This window comes from Lemur catta, chromosome 1, assembly GCF_020740605.2.
Source record: "Lemur catta isolate mLemCat1 chromosome 1, mLemCat1.pri, whole genome shotgun sequence".
NCBI lineage: Eukaryota > Metazoa > Chordata > Mammalia > Primates > Lemuridae > Lemur > Lemur catta.
In genome coordinates, this window is record NC_059128.1 from 230,816,577 (window position 1) to 230,835,837 (window position 19,261).

The 19,261-nt window shown below is 35.4% G+C and overlaps 1 protein-coding gene across 7 annotated transcripts in view; it reads left to right on the forward strand.

Annotated features, from left to right (window-relative positions):
- Window positions 1–19,261, forward strand: part of SPICE1 (spindle and centriole associated protein 1) — a 56,660-nt gene that overhangs the window by 1,390 nt on the left and 36,009 nt on the right. For 3 of the 7 annotated variants that reach the window (XM_045540266.1, XM_045540267.1, XM_045540265.1), the window contains exons 2-6: window positions 6,194–6,292; window positions 8,899–8,946; window positions 13,591–13,734; window positions 17,150–17,252; window positions 18,082–18,188. In XM_045540266.1, coding sequence (XP_045396222.1) covers window positions 6,194–6,292; window positions 8,899–8,946; window positions 13,591–13,734; window positions 17,150–17,252; window positions 18,082–18,188 — 501 coding nt within the window. Of the gene's footprint in view, window positions 1–445; window positions 671–1,497; window positions 1,588–6,193; window positions 6,293–8,898; window positions 8,947–13,590; window positions 13,735–17,149; window positions 17,253–18,081; window positions 18,189–19,261 lie in introns of those variants that run through there. The other 4 variants (XR_006732699.1, XM_045540264.1, XM_045540268.1 and 1 more) reach the window with 3 other exon arrangements.

The following is a 19,261-nucleotide window of genomic DNA, read 5'->3' on the forward strand; positions in this document are numbered from 1 at the left end:
GAATTAATAGATGGATGATGAAGTGAATGAGTGAATGGGAGACCAAGTAGGAGAAATAATGAGAGCCTGAACAAAAATATTTTTAGTAGAGATGAAGAAGAGTGGACAGATGGGAGAGGTTTTTAGGGAAAAATTTTTAAAATTAATAGAGTGATATCTGATTGACTAAGAGACAAAAAGGAACATAGGATGATGCTAAGGTTTTAAGTTGAATCCAACTAGAAGGATGGTAATTCTGTAAGTTCAGCTTAATTCAGTAGACATTTACTGAGTCAGCCAGTTATAGTAATATATCAAGAACTAGTGATTTGGGGGGTATGGATGATAAGCTGTATTTTGATACACTGTTTTGAGATATTTGGGAGCTATATACAGTAGGCAGTTAGAAATGAGCAGTTGGTGTTTGGAGGAAAGGTGTGAATCATTGATTTGGGACTGATTTTCACAGTGTGTTTTGTGTGTCCAGTACGTTCATAACTTTGCTAAAGGGAGTATGGGAGATCACTGAGGATGTGACTTGCCCCTTGGTGACCTAGAAAGTAGTTTCATGAGAGCTGGCACCATATTAGACTTGTTCACTGTTGTATCTCCAATGCCTAGCCAGTGCCTGGTATGTGGTAGGTGCCCCTGAACAATTACTGGCTGAAAGGAGAGGATATCTGATAGAAAGGTAAGAGGACTGGGATAGAACTGGGTGGAGGTCCTTGATTAAGTTATATGTGAGAAGGGAGCTCCCTTCACAGCTAATACAGCCTGTGAAGAAACAGAGAAAAGAATAGAAAAATCAGGATATTTTCTCATTTCTGATTGGCCAGTTTATTAGTTTCCTATGGAACAAATTACCACAAATTTAGTGGTTTAAAACAATTTCACATTTACTCTCTCACAGTGTCTGTGGGTTATGAGTTTGGACATGTCTTAACTAAGTTCTCTGCTTAGGATCTCCCAAAGCTGTAATCAAGTTATTGGCCAGGCTGCATTCTCATCTAGAGGCTTGACTTGGTAAAAATCCACTTTCAGGTACACTCAGGTTGTTGGCAGAATTTATTTCCTTGCTGCTGTATGACTGAGCCTCACCCAGCATCCCCCCCACACCGCTGCCACCATAGCCTCTTACTGAAGGCTGACCTCAGGTCCTAGAGGCTGCCTGCAGTTCCTTGAGTTCCTTGCCACTGGCCTTTTCCACAGGCAGTTACAACCTGGCAGTTTGCCTCTTCAAGGCTGGAGAGCATCTTTTGCTACAGTCTTTTAAGGCAGTCCTGTGTAACACAACGTAGTCACAAGAATGACAGATCTTCTCACATTTGCCTCATGCAGGGGTGGGAGACCTGCGGCCTTCTGATTTCAAGAATGTTCTTTTTTAAGTACCAAAGGAGGCAAGAAAAGCTTCATCTTTCTCTGCTGCACCCCTTTTAATAAAAGGATTTATTCTGCAAAATTTGGATTCAGTCAAAAGGCTGCCATCAAGGATCCAGAAAGCCACAGGTTGCCCCAAGTGGCCCCAAGGCCACAGGTTCCCCACCCCTACGAATTGAAGTGAAAAAATGGCAACAGATGCACATCGTCACTTCACCACTGTTTTGTCAGGTGAATGGGGTTTCATTGAATGTAACATTTTCTTATGTTAAAATTGGTAACTTCATAGTCACATAAATAATACTCAGGCATTTGATCAGGTATTTATATTAATTTCTGTATCTCTTGGCTTAAAGAAAAGCTTTTCTGATTGGATATATTATGTTTATTATCAGAAATCACCATTGGTGTACAAATAGCTTTGATAAAAAATACTACTTTTTCTAAATTTTTGATATTGTTATATTGAGGATCTCACCTTTGAAAGAAAACAAGTATATGGGTCTTTTGACAGTTGTTTTTCACTACTCATATTCATGACTGGTCTTTCAGAATTGAGTCTGGTGGAATTTTAGTCTCTGAATAAGTATAATATATATATATATATTTTTTTGAGACAGAGTCTCACTCTGTTGCCCAGGCTAGAATGCTGTGGCGTCAGCCTAGCTCACAGCAACCTCAAACTCCTGGGCTTAAGCAATCCTTCTGCCTCAGCCTCCCGAGTAGCTTGGGACTACAGGCATGTGCCACCATGCCCAGCTAATTTTTTCTCTATATATTTTTAGTTGTCCATATAATTTCTTTCTATTTTTAGTAGAGATGGGGTCTCGCTCTTGCTCAGGCTGGTCTTGAACTCCTGAGCTCAAACGATCCACCTGCCTTGGCCTCCCAGAGTGCTAGGATTACAAGCGTGAGCCACCACGCCTGGCCGTGTATAATATTTTAAATGTTGTAACTTGAAATATATTTTCTCCCTTATTTCTAAGAGTAACATAGGTTCATTGTAGAAAGTTTAGAAAATATAGAACCAAACAGAGGTAATCTAATTCTAGCAAAGTTTTCTAGCATGTGCTTTACAGTCATTCAGACCTGTTTTCAAATGTCAGCTCTCTGCTCTGCCCCTTATTTGTGTGACTTTGAGCAATATGCTTACTCTCTAACCCTCATTTTTCTTATTTGGGGACGAGGTTAATAGTTGTCGCTGACACCATTATCCTCAACACTTAAATAGAACTTTGTGTATGCTAGGCAGGGTTCTAAGTGCTTACATATTTAATTAGTTCCATTTTACAGTTGTGGCAAAGGTGGGATGTGAACCCAGGCAGTCTGATTCCAGGCTGTACTCTTAACCACTATGCTATTTTGTCTCTCAAGATAGTGCATGCCTCGTAGGGTTGTGGATCAGATGTGAAGCTCTTTGCCAAAATAAGTGCTTTTAAATATTCTTCTTAATATAATTTTAATGGATATGTAATCTTAATATAATTTTAATGGATATACAATCATATAGATTTACTGACATTTTATGATTCCCCTTTGTTTCTGCAGAGTAATTTGGAGATCTAAGTGGTTTAAAGATCAAAGTGGGCCAGGCGCAGTGGCTCACACCTGTAATCCTAGCACTCTGGGAGGCTGAGGCGGGAGGATCGCTCGAGGTCAGGAGTTCGAGACCAGCCTGAGCAAGAGCGAGACCCTGTCTCTACTAAAAACAGAAAGAAATTAGCTGGACAACTAAAAATATATATAGAAAAAATTAGCCGGGCATGGTGGCGCATGCCTGTAATCTCAGCTACTCGGGAGGCTGAGGCAGAAGGATTGCTTGAGCCCAGGAGTTAGAGGTTGCCATGAGCTAGGCTGACGCCACGGCACTCTAGCCCGGGCAAGACAGTGAGACTCTGTCTCAAAAAAAAAAAAAAAGATCAGAGTGGTTAAAATACATTAGATTCCTTTCTTTGAACAACTATTATATTTTTTCATATCTTTTTTTATAATAGCTTTATTGAGATAAAGTTCATATATCATAAAATTTACCCTTTAAAGTATACAATTCAGAGGTTTTTAATATATTCACATAGTCATGCAACTATCATCATTCTCTAATTCTACAACATTTCATCACCCAAAAAGAAACACTATACCCATTGGCAGTAGTCATTCTCCATTCCCTGCTCCCTCTAGATGCTGACAACCACTAATCTCCTTTATGTCTCTATGGATTTGCATATTCTGGATGTATCATATAACTGATATCTTACAGTATGTAGCCTTCCGTGCTTAGAACCTTTTCAAGGTCTATCCATGTTGTAGCATATATCAGTACATCATTTCTTATTGTTGCCAAGTAATATTCCATTGTGTGGATATACCACATTTTATTTATACATTCATCAGTTGGTGAACATTTGGGATATTTCTTCTTTTTGTCTATTAAAAATGCTGTTGTGAACATTTTTATAAAAGTTTTTATGTAGACATATGTTTTCAGTTCTCTTGTATATATACATGGGAGGAATAGCTGCTCAGTTATGCGATAACTCTGTGTTTTACTTTTTGAGGAATTGTCAAACTGTTTTCTAAAGTGCCTACACCATTTTACATTCCCATCAGTAATATATGAGGATTGCAGTTTCTCCACATTCTTGTCAATGCTTGTTGTTCATCTTTTTGATTATAGACATATTAATGGGTGTGAAGTAGTATCTCATTGTGGTTTTTATTGGCATCTTCCTAAATTTGAGTATCTTCTCATGTGCTTATTGGCTGTCTATAGTATCTTTTTTGGAGAAATGTCTATTCAAGTCCTATGCCCGAGTTTTTAAATTTTTTTTTATCATTGAGTTGCAAGAATTCTTTATATAGTCTGGATATAAGTCCTTTATCAGAGATATGATTTGCAGATATTTTCTTCCATTTTATTGGTTGTCTTTTCACTTTCTTGATTGTGCCTTTGAAGCACAAAAATTTTTAATTTTGATGAAACCTAATTTAGTTTTTCTCTGTTTGCTTGTGCTTTTGGTGCCATACCTAAGATACCATTGCTTAATCCAAGGTTCACAAATATTTACTCTTATGTTTTCTTCTAAGAGTTTTATAGTTTTAGCTTTTACATTTAAATCTGTGATTCATTTACTGCCTTAACCTCCTAAGTAGCTAGGACCATAGGCATGTGCCTCCATGCTTGGCTAATTTTTGTGTGTGTGCGTTGTGTGGAGATGGGGTCTTGTTATGTTGCTTAGGCTGGTCTCAAACTCCTGGCCTCCAAGCGATCCTCCCACCTTGGCCTCTCAAAGTGCTGGGATTATAAGCATGAGCCACCGCACTTAGCCTTATGATTCATTTAAAATTAATTTTTGTATATGGTATGAGGTAGGGGTCCAGCTTCATTCTTTTTCACACGAATATCCAGTTGTCCAAGTACCATCTGCTGAAAAGACTATTCTTTTCCCATTGAATTGTCTTAGCACCCTCTTTGAAATTAAACTGACCATAAATGTAAGGGTTTGTTTTGTACTCAATTCTATTCTATTCTGTATTTTAAAATGGTATTTATGACTCTGCTACTTATTGTGTGACCTTCACAGTTGCTTAATTCTTTGTCCCTTTGTTTTCTCATTTGTAAATGAGTAATGCATAGTTAAGTACCTCATAGGATTATTGTGAGGATTAAAGAAGATAATGTGTAAAGAGTTTAGAACAGTACCTGGCTTAAAGCACTCAGTATGTATTAGCTGGTGACATCATTATCACTGCTACTACTGCATCATCATCATCATCATAACCACCATAAAATTAAATGTTATTCCCTAACTTGTATGTGACTTATTCTCTTTTGCTGAATTGTAAACTCTGAAATTAGATACCATGTTTAAAGAGTGAATGTGCTGGATAAGAGAGAGTACAGAGGAACAACCAAGATTGAGGGCAAACTCTTGGGAAACACTTGCATTTAGGTATTTTTATTACAGTAGATAATTTTTTTAAACAAAGTACTTAAGGAAAATACTAGAGTCTTTGTTTTAGGCTAATTGGGAGTTAGGGGGTCAGTTGGAAAGTTCTGTAATTATTTAGGTAGGTAAAAGGATTCCACAATAGGAGTCAAATACATGTGTTGCTTTTTAAAAGTCATGTACATGTATTATAAAATCCTAGTGTTTGGGAACTATGGGTCTTTTTTCTAATTTTTTATATTATGTTTAATCCAGTATCCTTAGCATTGCTCTTTTAAGAGTGCCAAGCTAATGTTGGCAATTTACAAATTCAGGTTTAAAATCCTTAATTAGTTCCATTTACTATTATGTGAAGGATATATTAGACGTGGTATCATACCTCATTTGTTCTCCAAAGTTTAGCTACCTTTATTTTAAGGTAAGCACATATGTATCTGGTAGTGATTTTGAGTGTTAGAGTGCTTAAAAAAGAACTCCAGCTCTCTTTTGCCCTCTCTTCCCTTCACGTTGAATTCATATTGTTAGCATGTGACTGGCATTTTTTCTACTAATTGTGAATTTGTATAAGTGATGACAAAACTTATAACTGCTGTCCTAATTCTCTGCTGTAGGCCATAATTTCTGCATTCCTAGCTTTCTTTATTAGTCAAATATATATAAGTTATTGACCTGATACTTCTTTTATTATAGTTATCCGTACCAACTTTCTATTAGTTGTAAAATGAGAGAACCAAGTATTGTGATAGCCTTCCTTAATCATGCTTAAATTTTTCTTCTGATGTTTTTAGATTCATTTTGTTTTTCCTGGATGTCTTCTTTTCCCCTCTGGTCATGCTTAATTATTTACTTTTTCTCATATATTAAAAATTTGATGTGATTATTACTCGTAGATGTCATTTGTCAGAGTGCACCGTTACGGTCCCCGGGGAGGCGGAAGAAAAACACTGAAAGTAAAGAAGAAGAAAACTGCAGTGAAGCAAGAATGGGATGTAAGTCTAGGTGGGATAGTAAGCAATATAGCATTCCTCTGGAGCCAACAGACACGGTGATATGGCCCTAGTCACTCAGGACGGTGTTCTCAATGGGGCTCAGCTTGTCATAGGGTGGAATGGGTTTCTGGGCGTGTTATATCCTAGGTCTTGGAGGGAAGAGCAGAATCCTTTGGGGAGGTTTTTTAGAATACATATATCTAGGCTGTAACCTCCATCTCCTTTGAAGAATTAGAATCTTAAAGGGGTGGGGAACATATTTTAAAAAGTCTCCTCTCCTCTGCTTTGATTGAGAACTCACTGCATTAGGCAACTCTAGCTCACCTATGTCACTGAAGTTTGTGAATTCTTTTGGTACCTTTTTTAGATTTGTCCACAGCAACCAGTGGTACCATAACCGTATGAGTGGCATTTTTGGATGAAAAAACAGATGATCCTTGCTGTCTTATCCCTTAAATTATTTGTTGCTTACCTCCAGGGCTTGGTCAGTTTCAGTCCAAAGGTTCTCTTAAGATATGAGACAAGTCTCAAGTATCTGGGATGTATGATCTCTAGCTCCTAACCTGAATAACACCTGGTATTACCAAGGAAATTTATATTTTCTACAGCCTGATACTTTGGTTTGGACCATGAGATTTTAAATGCCTTTATTTTCTATTGTGGAGAGTAACTAGTCAGGGACTAGTTTGAATCTCAGGGATTCCTTTGGACTTGGAACCTTCTGGTTTGCAGCTGACCACCTTAGCCAGGAATTCTGCACAAACTGACAGCTTTTGGAAGTGGAGCACGGGTACGTCTCTGTGTTTAGATTGTTTTGTTGTCATCTGATTGGCTATAAAATAAAGTTGTGACTCTAAGGTAATGAAACTGATTAAAAGGGGGAAAAAAGTACATGTAATATAAGTGTTGTCCCCTTCAGAGTGGTTACTTTGGGAAGTTCAGTACAGTTGACTCTTGAATAACATGAGTTTGAATTGTGCAGATCCACTTATATGCAGAATTTTTTCAGTAAATACAGTCAGTCCTTGGTATTTGTGGGTTTTGCCTCCACAGCCAAAGGTGGATTGCAAATACAGTATTTTGGGGATGCAAAACCTACATACACAGAGGGTTGACTGCAGGACTTGAGTATGCATGGATTTTGCTATATGCTGGGGTCTTGGAACCAATCCCTTGTAGATACTGTGGGATGACTATATTTATTCCTGTATGCTGCTATTGTTCAAAACTTAATCAAAACCCATTATTTGAAATTACATTAAAAACCTTCCTTGCTTTCCATTTTATCTCCAGTGCTGGAAAAATTTTGTTTTTTGAAGGTAGACTGAACATAGAAAATAGTCATAAGTCATTTGGAGTGAATGGCAAATGAGGGAGAAGAGATCAAACTGATTAATATTGTTTTGATAAAAATAAATGAGACATTTTCTAAAATGGCTTATAAATTAGATTTAAAGGCAATTTCAAAAGAAAATAGTTTTAAGCACAGTAGTATTGATGAATATTATATTTTCTTCCATGAGAATTAATTCTAAGCACATCCTTGCTCATTTGTATGCCTGAATTTTTCTGTGATTATTAAAAACAATTCTCATGATCCTATAGTTTTACCGTGTACCTTTCTTTTTTTTTTTCTCTTAGAGACAGGGTCTTGCCATGTTGCCCAGGCTGGCCTCAAACTTTTGGGTTCAAGGAATCCTCCTGCCTCAGCCTCTTGAGTAGCTGGACTAGTGCCACTGTGCCCAGCTTATGCCTTGTACCTTTCTAGATCGATGTAAAAGGAATAGTAGTTTTTGTATAGAAAAGCCTTGAGCTATATAATAAATAGAAATCATGGCCAAAAAGTTCAGTCTGTGAATACATCGGAAGTTATTTTGACTTAGTTCTCTTTATATTTCCCGTCACTTAGAAGTAAAACTCTTAACTTGTTTTATTTTCTCCCTTACTGAATCTGCGTAGCAAAATGGCTGAAGTCATTTTGGAAAGGGCTAAGTTGTGGGCTGCTACTTAAAGCTAGGTAGGCTGTATACCACACAATTCCAAGGGCTGTTAGTTACATGGACTCAGATATTAGTGGTACCTTCTGGAATTGTGCAGTGTGGTAACCCTGTCATGTTAGTTTACTTTCTTTTTATTTGACTATTTTTACATTTTATGAAATTATGCATTGCCCTCAAACTTCATCTCTCATTGTATTAATTAATAGTAGGTTCTGTGCTTAAGGTGTTTGTGGATACAAATTGAACCTCTCTATGGTGATCACACTTTGTTTTAGGAATCTTTAGAGTTGCCTCATGGAATCCTGGGATTCCATGGAATACTCATTTTGAATAATTCCTACTCTCTTTTATTCATTGTTTTATATAATGTATGACTGCTTGGTAAATTCAGTGCTTATTTTCTGTAAGACACCTAAAAATAGTCTTTTATGTTCTATAAAACACCTGAAAGTAATCTGTGTTAATATTTAAATTGAGAATACCGATTCCTAGAAAGGAAAAATTTTTGGTCCCAGAATTTTGAAACCATTTCAGCCATTAAAATCTAGTAGAGCTAATGTTTTATAAGAAAACTTTTTTTTAAAAAAAGGTCGTCTTTTTTTGCAGAGTACTGTGAATGATCTGACAGTTCATCGGGCAACTCCTGAAGATCTGGTAAGTTTAATATCAAAAATCAAGTCATTTATTCAGAGTATTCAGTAATCAAATCTCTCTAGTCTAATATTACCCTGTGTACATCTTTTCTTTTTAAATCTATAGACATCTTCAGCATTATTTGTTACTACTTCCCTATACAAACGTATTGGTCTAGTCAATGTAGTAGTTTATCCCTTGAACATTGCCACATGTATTTCCACATTTGTGCCCCAATTTGTGCTATTTTCCTTACTTGGAACAATTTCCCTACCTTCTTCTCTCCCTGTCCAAGTCTTATTGTACTTCCTTATCCTGGTTCAAATTCTACTTTTTAGAAAGCTTCCACTATAGATTTTATAAAAAAGGTGGCTTTATTGAGATATAGTTCATATGCCATCACATTTACCCTTTTAAAGTACGCTGTTCATTGGCTTTTAGTGTACTCAGAGTTGTGTAACCATCATCACTATCAACTTTTAGAACATTTTCATTACTCCGTAATGTAACCCTGTATCTGTTAATAGTCCCTCTCTATGCCTGCCTCCTCCCAGTTTGTGACAATGACTAATCTACTTTATGTCTTTATGGATTTGCCTGTCTTAGACATTTCATATGAATGGAATACAACATTAAGCCTTTTGTGTCTAGCTTCTTTTCTCTTATCATAATGTTTTCAAAGTCCGTCCGTGTTATAGTATGTATGTATCAGTACTTTATTCCTTATTATTGCTGAATAATATTCCATTATATGGATATACCATATTTTATTTATTCAGTTGCCAGTTGATGGACATTTGGGTTGTTTTCACTTTTTTTTTTTTTTTTTTTTGAGACAGAGTCTCACTCTGTTGCCCTGGCTAGAGTGAGTGCCATGGCATCAGCCTAGCTCACAGCAACCTCAAACTCCTGGGCTTAAGCGATCCTACTGCCTCAGCCACCTGAGTAGCTGGGACTAGAGACATGTGCCACCATGCCCGGCTAATTTTTTATATATATATATTTTAGTTGGCCAGATAATTTATTTTTATTTTTAGTAGAGACAGGGTCTCGCTCTTGCTCAGGCTGGTCGCGAACTCCTGACCTCGAGCGATCCACCCGCCTCGGCCTCCCAGAGGGCTAGGATTACAGGCGTTTTCACTTTTTGACTATTATGAATACTGCTGCTGTGAACATTCATGTACAAGTTTTTATATAAACATATGTTGTCACTTCTTTTGTGTGTATATCTAGGAGAATTGCTGGGTCATATGGTATCTCTATATATGATTTTCTGAATAATTGCCAAACTGTTTTCCTGAGTGACTGCACCATTTACCACAAGAATGAGGCTTCCAATGTCTCTACATCATTGTTACTGTTACTTTTTAAATTTTAGTTCTGCTAGAGGGTATAAATTGCTATTTCATTGTGGTTTTCATTTACATTTCCCTAATGACAAATGATGTCAAGCATATCTGCATGTGCTTATTGGTCATTTGTAGTATCTTTGGAGAAATGTCTGTTCAAATCCCTTAATTGTTTTTATTCTTTTTAGTTTTTAATTTTTTTTTTAGTTTTACAAAGATTTATTTATTTTTATTATTTCAAAATATTATGGGGGTGCAAATGTTTTTGGTTATATGGATCACTTTTGTTATGCTCGGGTTAGGATTATAAGTGTGCCTATCACCGAGATAGTGTTCATTGTACCCAATAGGTAGGTTTTTGCCCATCCCTCCTCACCCTTCCCCCTGCTTGATTTTCACTGAGTTTTACTTCCCTCTGTGCACATGTGTGCTCATTGGTTTGTTCCAATTTAACAATGAGTACATGTATGTTTGTTTTTCCATTCTTTAGATACTTCACTTAGGATAATGGTCTCTAGTTCCATCCAAATTGTGGCAAAAGGCCTTAATTTATCCTTCTTCATAGCTGAGTAGTATTCCATAGTAAACATATACCACATTTTGTTAATCCACTCATGAATTGATGGACACTTGGGTTGATTCCACATCTTTGCAATTGTGAATTGTTCTGCAATAAACATTGAAGTGCAGGTGTCTTTTTGATAAAATGACTTCTTTTCCTTTGGGTAAATACCCAGTAGTGGGATTGCTGGATCAAATGGTGGGTCTAGTTTTAGTTCTTTGAGGAATCTCCTTACTGTTTTCCATAGAGGTTTTACTAATTTGCAGTCCCATCATCAGTGTAGAAGCATTCGTTTCTCTCTGCATCCATGCCTATGCTTCGTTTGGAACCAGAAAAGAGCCCAAATTGCCAAAACAACCTTATGCAAAAGAACAAATCTGGAGGCATCACTTTACCAGACTTTAAGCTATACTACAAAGCTGTAGTAACCATAACAACATGATACTGGCACAAAAATAGAGACATAGACCAATGGAACAGAACAGAGAACCCAGATATAAAACCATCCACATACAGCCAGCTGATTCTTTGACAAAGCAGACAACAATACACACTGGGGTAAAGAAGCCCTATTTAATAAATGGTGCTGGGAGAATTGGAGAGCCACATGCAGAAGACTGAAACAGGATCCATATCTCTCACCACTCACAAAAATTAATTCAAGATGGGTAAAAGACTTAAATGTAAGGCATGAAACCATAAGAATGCTAGAAGAAAATGTTGGACAAACTCTTCTAGATATCAGCTGAGGCAAAGAATTTATGAAGAAATCCCCGGTGGCAATCACAGCAACAACAAAAATAAATAAATGGCATTTGATTAAATTAAAAAGCTTCTGCGCAGCTAAGGAAATAATCAACAGAGCAAATAGACAACCTACAGATGTGAGAAAATATTTGCAAGCTATATATCCGATAAAGGGCTAATAACCAGAATCTACAAAGAACTCAAGCAAATCAGTAAGAAAAAAGCAACCCGTTAAAAAGTGGCAAAAGACATGAACAAAAGCTTTTCAAAAGATAGGCAGATGGCCAATAAACATATGAGAAAACGCTTAATGGCACTAATCATCAGGGAAATGCAAATTAAAACCAAAATGAGATATCACTTTACCCCAGTTAGAGTGGCTTTTATTCAAAAGCTGTTAGTCATTTTTAAATTGAGTTATTTGTATTTCTATTATTGAATTAAAAGAATTCTGTATAAATTCTGAATATAAGCTTTTTATCAGGTATGATTTGCAAATTTTTCTCCTATTTTCTTAGTTTCCTTTTCACTTTCTTGGTGGTGTCCTTTAAGCATGAAAGTTTTTAATTTCGATGAAGTCTAACTTATTTATTTTTCCTTTTGTCACTTGAATTTTTAGTGTCATATCTAAGAAACTATTTTCTAACACAGAGTTCACAAAGAGTTACTTTTGTGTTTTCTTCCAAGATAGTGCATAACATTTATCTTTATATGGATATGCCCAATCTCCCTGGGCAGATTGTTAATGCTGTTGAGAAATGGGGACTGTATCTTATACGTGTTGTGTACTGAGAAGTCTTAGTTCTGGTAGGTGCTCATTAAATATTTATTGAGACTAATAATGACCTCCTACTGACTTAACATTTTTTTAATGAAAAATTTCAAACTCAAATGAAGGTAGAGACAAATATATAAAGAACTCACATGTACTGTTTACCAGATATAATAGTTATTAAAATTTTATCGTAGTTGCTTTATTTATCATACTCTTTTCTTCAGTCACTGAAATATTTTAAAGCAAATTCGAAAGAACACATCATTTTGTATCTATATATTCAATTTGCATTTAAAAAATTATAGACTTTTTTTTAACATAATCATAGTGACATTATTACACCCAATAAAAGTAAAAATAATTTTTTGGTATTACTTAATACCCAGCCCATATTCTAATTTTCCCAATTATCTCAAAAATGTCATCTTTGTTTGTTTTTTGAGTCAGTATCTTTACATAATATTTGGTTATTAGTCTCTTAATGGACTGATTTCTTATTTACATGGTGAAAACTCAGTAGTACATTTTATTAGGTAATATATGTTTATATTCATAGATCTGAATACTAATGTACTGGTAGAACCAAATACCTGCTTTTATTCCTTAACCACCTCGGTATATTCCTCCCCTCTAATTCTTGAGGCCTGTGCCTCATATCTTTTCTTGTGCTTCAGGAACTCCACTTCCCTGGATTTCTGTATCTTCAGTGACCCACTTTCACATGAAGCCATTGAAGGCCTATAAAAACACTGCATTATTTATTCTTGGTAGTGATGTGGTTATCACGAAATGAGAGTGTCTTTGCCAAAGATGACTCAGTGTGTTTTGTACCTTGTACATTGTGTCCGGTCAGTGTGTGTTTATGTGTGTATATATATGTTTAAAAAATGCTGGTTTTGACCTGCCAACCCCCGTTGATTTTACTACTCGTTAAATGAGTCCCATCCTGTGATATGAAAAACACCGTAGTCTTATACACACGAAGTAGAAATTAATGTTATTTTCAGTATGTCTTTTAGCTAGGTCTACTAGTTCTAGTTACTTTTTTTTTTAAAGATCATTTTTGAAAATTTAGAGGACTGTGAAAATTTTGGCTGTGAACATATATAAAATGTATATGTTGGATCAGAAAAAATTAAAAAATGATGAACTAGACTAGGTGGTCCCACCATCTGAATAGGCAACTTCTTTGTTTCTGAAACATTTCTTTATATTTTTTTCTTTCTCTACAGATACGCCGTCATGAAATACACAAATCGAAGAATAGAGCATTAGCACACTGGGAACTCCAAGAAAAAGCTCTGAAGAGAAAATGGAGGAAGCAGAAACCAGAAACTTTGAATCTTGAGAAAAGAAGATTGTCTATCATGAAGGAGGTAATGCTAAACTGCATAATCTTTAGAGTTAGAAAGAGAAAGAGATAAATAGGATTCTCTTTTTTTCCCCAAATTAGATTCACATCGGAGAGACTCTAGTAATTATTGCATCCTTATACAGTGATCTACATATGGACTTTGAAAATAAATTAGAGTCTAGTTTGGTTGTTTAAATTCCTGCTCCACAACTTATTACCTATGTGACCTAACCAAATTTTTTAACTTCTCAGCCTGAATTTTCTCATATTTAAAATGGAATAATATTATTTGCTTGATTGCATTGTTATGAGATTTCAATGATATAATACTTGTGAAGTGATTAGCACAGTCCATGGCATATAATTAGTGTTTTATATATAGAATCTACTCTAATTATTAATATTTTTCTCACTTTGTAATAGCAGTGCTATTAGATTACTTTGCAAAAGAAAAAAATGTGTGCTTGCCCAACTGGGTAGTAAGCCCCTTGTTTTTGGATTAACCTTTTGCCAGATATTATAGGATGTTTAGATAAGTAATCAGATTATGTAGGGATAAACAATATGGGAAATAAGAGGAAATTACAGCAGTTATTTTGCTGTGTTTGAGTTGAAATCATCGTATAGGAATGTACTTTGTATGTAGCATTGTTCATCATTGAGGTTGAAGCTTATGGCACTTGGCTATCTGGGTGACCTTTCATGGCAGCTTTGAATCATACTCTGTCTTTTGAGGAATTCATTAGGCTTCTTAGTGAAACAAAACCTCAATATTATACATCATCAGGAAGAATGGTATCTCCCAAATAAATTTTTACAAGAGCTTGAGAAAAGAACAGTGGATTGTTTGAGAAAGAATGCTTCTTTACAGTCATGTACATTTAAATATTGTACATTAATTCTCAGTGAAAGGCCTAAAAACATAAGTCTGACCAGGAAAAAAGGCAGCCCCCTTGTGGTGCAGTGCCAGACTCCTACCTTGCCACTGTAAATAATGTAATGAATATCCTTGAATATATTTTTGGGTACATGTATAAGTATATTTATAGGACAAATTCTTAGAAGTAGAATTGCTGAGTCAAAGGAGATGTGCATCTTTTATTTTAATATTGCTAAATATGTAATGTCTGTTTAAGAGATGCGATGGGACCAAAGGAAGAAGCGTTTCTAGGCATATCCACATAGGCTAAATCATTATGTATTAAAGCTACCAGGACCCATGCCCATGGAGCTGGGCTCCTAGATTAATATAAATTAAGAGAAAGTTCTTTGGCCAGTGTAATCTTAGATTTCATTTGCTGTGTGATGCACCCATGGTTTGGGAATGAAGCACATTAGAGTTCAAATCCAATTCATAGAGAGGGAGCCTTTCATAAAGATTTTTATAGGCTGGTCCAATGGTAGTGGGTTATCAGAACTTAACATTAGTGTCACTAAAGTTGGTATTCAACCCCCCACTGCTAAATTTGACTGGCTTTAAAAAAAAAAAAAGATTTTTATAATTTCCCCAAGTCTCTTTGTAATTTCCCAATTCCATCTGGTTTCTCTTACCATGGAACAAGAGGGCTAGGTTGAGGAGTGTCTGATAATGTTTTCTTATAGGGACCTTGACTGATCCTTCAAAAGTTCAAAATATGCACCACCACTTTTTAAGTTTGTGCTCTGCAAACCCATTTGGGGAAGTAATATATACAGTTGGACTTGCAGAGATCAGTTTATCTATCAAGAGGATGGGCTTTATGAGAGGAGTGATAAATCTAGAAAGAAGAAAGGAAACCCAATGCACTGATCTTTGGCCCCTCAAACCATCTGCCCAAAGAGCAGAGACTAGCTAATGGTGACAGGAGAATGGCTTTACTTGAGAACTTATTATAATTAACTTCAGGTTTCAGTATGATTAGTAAGATTATTCCTCCACAGTCAGCATCTGTCAGTTCTATCTCATTATTTTGTTAGAGGGTCAGTGCTATTTTTTTAAATACTAAACTCTTAACATTTCCAGTAGGCTTTGTGTAATTTTTCTAGTGATAGATTATAGAGATTCATTCACTGATTGATAAGCTCTTAATTGCATGTACTTGCAAGATGGCTAAGCAGGGATAGAAATTTGGTTTAGGGGATAATGTAAACTGTAACAACATTCTTAAACATCTCTAGAGTGCTATACTGGTTTTCAGTGTGGCCATATCCTTGTAACAGCTCAGTAGGTTTGGAAGATGGTTGTATCTCCATTTATATATTAGGAAACTAAGTTTAAATGGATTGGATTTTGCTTAGCATCACTTGACTGGGCCTAAAACCCCAGTCTTCTGGCTCCAAATGTACCCCAACCTTATACTATTCCAAAGCTTACTTTTTGTAGAAGGAACAAATTCAGGACTTTATTCTCACCAACCGAGCCTGCCAACCTGTTTGGCCATAGCAGGGGAAGAAGGGGAAAAATTAGGAATGTGAATCTTGTTATTTTTCTCTTTGTGTCCTAAAATAATAACTGAGGTCACGTTATATACTTGTTTACATGATGTAGAAAAATTCTGGCAAGAGTATTTGTTGCTAGATGTTTTATGGATTTGAGTGTTGGAAACTGTACAGCTTCCAATTTTGAGACTCTTTCAACTTAAGAATGTCATCTGGTAGTGGTAGATACAGTTATCTTGCTTTTACTCTATGCTGTGGCCTTGCTTATAATTATGAAAGTTCCTAAGTTGAAAGTATATAATCAGAGGTACTACGATAATGGTATTTTTTGAGTTCCTACCTCTCCAGGATAAAAAAAAATGACTTGTTTATAAACACAGAGGCGTAATATTTTTTTTTTAATCCTACAACTCAGATCTTACATCCTAAAACTCATATATCATACATCATGTTTTTTAAGTTGTGGATCATGACCCATTAGTGGATTATGAAATCACTTTAGTGATTGAAACACCTCTGAGTTTATGGCTCAAAGATTTGTATCTTTAAGCTGTACTTTTCAAACTGTGGATCCTAATTTGTTGATGAATTGTGAAATCAAGTTAGTGAGTTGCAACCATCATTTAAAAAATAGAATAGAAATTAAAAAGAAAATATCATAGTGGTTCTCATGTAAGTTTAAGTAAAACTTTTATTTTGTTTTATATATATATAAAAATATACAAAACATATATATATACACACACACACATTATATATATTTGTATTCATGTGAATGTACCCGGTCACGATTTGATGTTATTTCTTTGGATTGCAGCCAAGCATTTGAAAGCCACTAATTATTGTAATAGCCCCATCTACTGGTACTTACAGATATTGCCACTGAAGGATTTTAGAAAGGTAGTGAGTGGCCTATGGTTATTTTTATGCTCCATGCCTTTGAATGGTCTGTTCCTTTGTGATTTGAAAAGTAAATATATTTTTCTGAATATTAATATTTTTCATTAACATGTATCCAGATTCTTTCTGATCAATACCAGATGCAGGATGTGTTGGAGAAATCTGATCATTTGATGGCTGCAGCAAAAGATTTGTTTGTTGATTTTCCTCGTAGACGCACAGGTCAAGTATTCAATTCAAACAAGAGCTTCTTTTCCTTATTAACTATAGCCCGCAAGTGACTATTTGTAGGGATTTAAAGTTCTTTCTTAGGCATCATGTTACTTATATTACAGATATGCTAGCGTGAATTTACAAGAGTTGCTAGGGTTAGTCATTATAATTTGTTTGCTTTCATTAAGAATATTAACTACTTGTATTACAAATTATTCAGCTAAAGAAAGATACATTGTTATTATCTACTAAAATATTTTATGTTGTAATGTACTGGATTTTGTAATTTTTAAATGTGACTTAATTTTTAGCTTATTATTAATAATATTAAATTACCATATAATTATGGTACTTGTGTTTACCATAATTTGAGTAAAGTTTAATTTGTAACCTAAAGCAACGTCAGTCTCTTTCTACAAGGTACTTTGCCTCTTGTCAGATACATAGCATTATTCATTTTAATGTGTATATAATCCATTGTTTATCTTAATCTTTCAAAATCAGATCACTAGTATTTAGGACAAGGCTTGAATTCTGGCTTGGCCATTTATTAGTGTGACTCTGGGCTAGTTGCTTAATGTCTGTGAGTTTCAGTTTGCCAATCTATAAAATAATAATAGTGCCCACCTCATAGGGTTTTGTGAGGGTAAAATGACTTGTTATATGTAAAGGCATTTAAAACAATACGTGACATATAGGAAGCACTGGATAAGTGTGAGCTGCTATTGTTACTATTATTTGAGATTTTCACATGATGCAAACCTATGGCAGTGTAGAGCTTGTGATGTCAATTTAATTAAATGATACAAAATCATCATGACTTATTTTTCTTTTGCAGGGTTTCCAAATATAACAATGGCTCCTGATTCCTCACAGGGTCCCATCATGGTAAATCAAGATCCTATCACCCAGGCTATTCTTAATGAATCTGTCATCGAACCTCAGGTAGTGTGCTCTACTCACAGCTATAATGTTCATACTGAAATGAAGTTTTAGTCTATGTAGGCATTGTGATAAACATTTTAAAAAATTAAATATTAACTGTTCTTACTCAAACATATTTCACTTTTTGTGAGTAACGTCCTAAACAAGACTGGATTAATATAGCTAAAATTTATTGAGTGCTTACCTAGGAAGTGTAGGTGGTGTCATTATTCCTGTTTGGCAGATGAAGAAACTGAGGCTCAGAAAAATGAAGTGACTTGTCCAAGATCACATAGTCTGCATCAAAGATGGGATTCAAATCTAGGCTGTGTGGCTTCACAAGATTGCCACAAGTTATCATTATGGAAATAGCAGAGAGTCTTTCCACTTGGAGTCAGGTGGATCTGGGCTCATATTCTGCTACTTGCTGGTTGTTTGATCTTGAGTTGATTTCTTAAGATATCTGAGTGGGCACAGAATGTTTTTGTTAAATGGGAATAGAATTATACCTGATATGGTTGTGGCGTGGATCAACTAAGACAGGTTGTGTAAAGTGTTTAGCATAATCAATCTTCACTACATATTAGTCCCTTTTAATGTATTCGTATGTGTAAAAGGTAGCTGCCCAGGAAACTTGGAATTTATCGACTAGTTAACATGGGAAAATCATGTTACAGTTATAAAACATTAACATTATTGCTGTAGTGTGTTCTTTTACTTTTATAACTTTAATTTAAATAAATCATATAGTGTAGTGCCCTGTTTATTTGGCAGTCATACTTTAAACACTTCCTATCATTTGGAACCTGGAAACAATTGTACAATGTATCCTAGCAGTGTGGAATAAAGCAGTCAGATTTTATTCTGTTGAACAGAGGAGTCCATCCTCACACCTGAGCTTATTCATTGAATACAGTAGTAGAATTTCAGATTAATGTTACTGTTATAACTAATTTTCTGAGCTGGTTTAATTTATTTCTTAATTTACTGCTGATAGTAGATTAAAAACAGTGAGATAAGCTTCTCAGAGTAAGTCAGAAATAGCAATGAGAAATGGCAGTGAGGGAAGAGAGAGGAGACACCTTAATAGATAA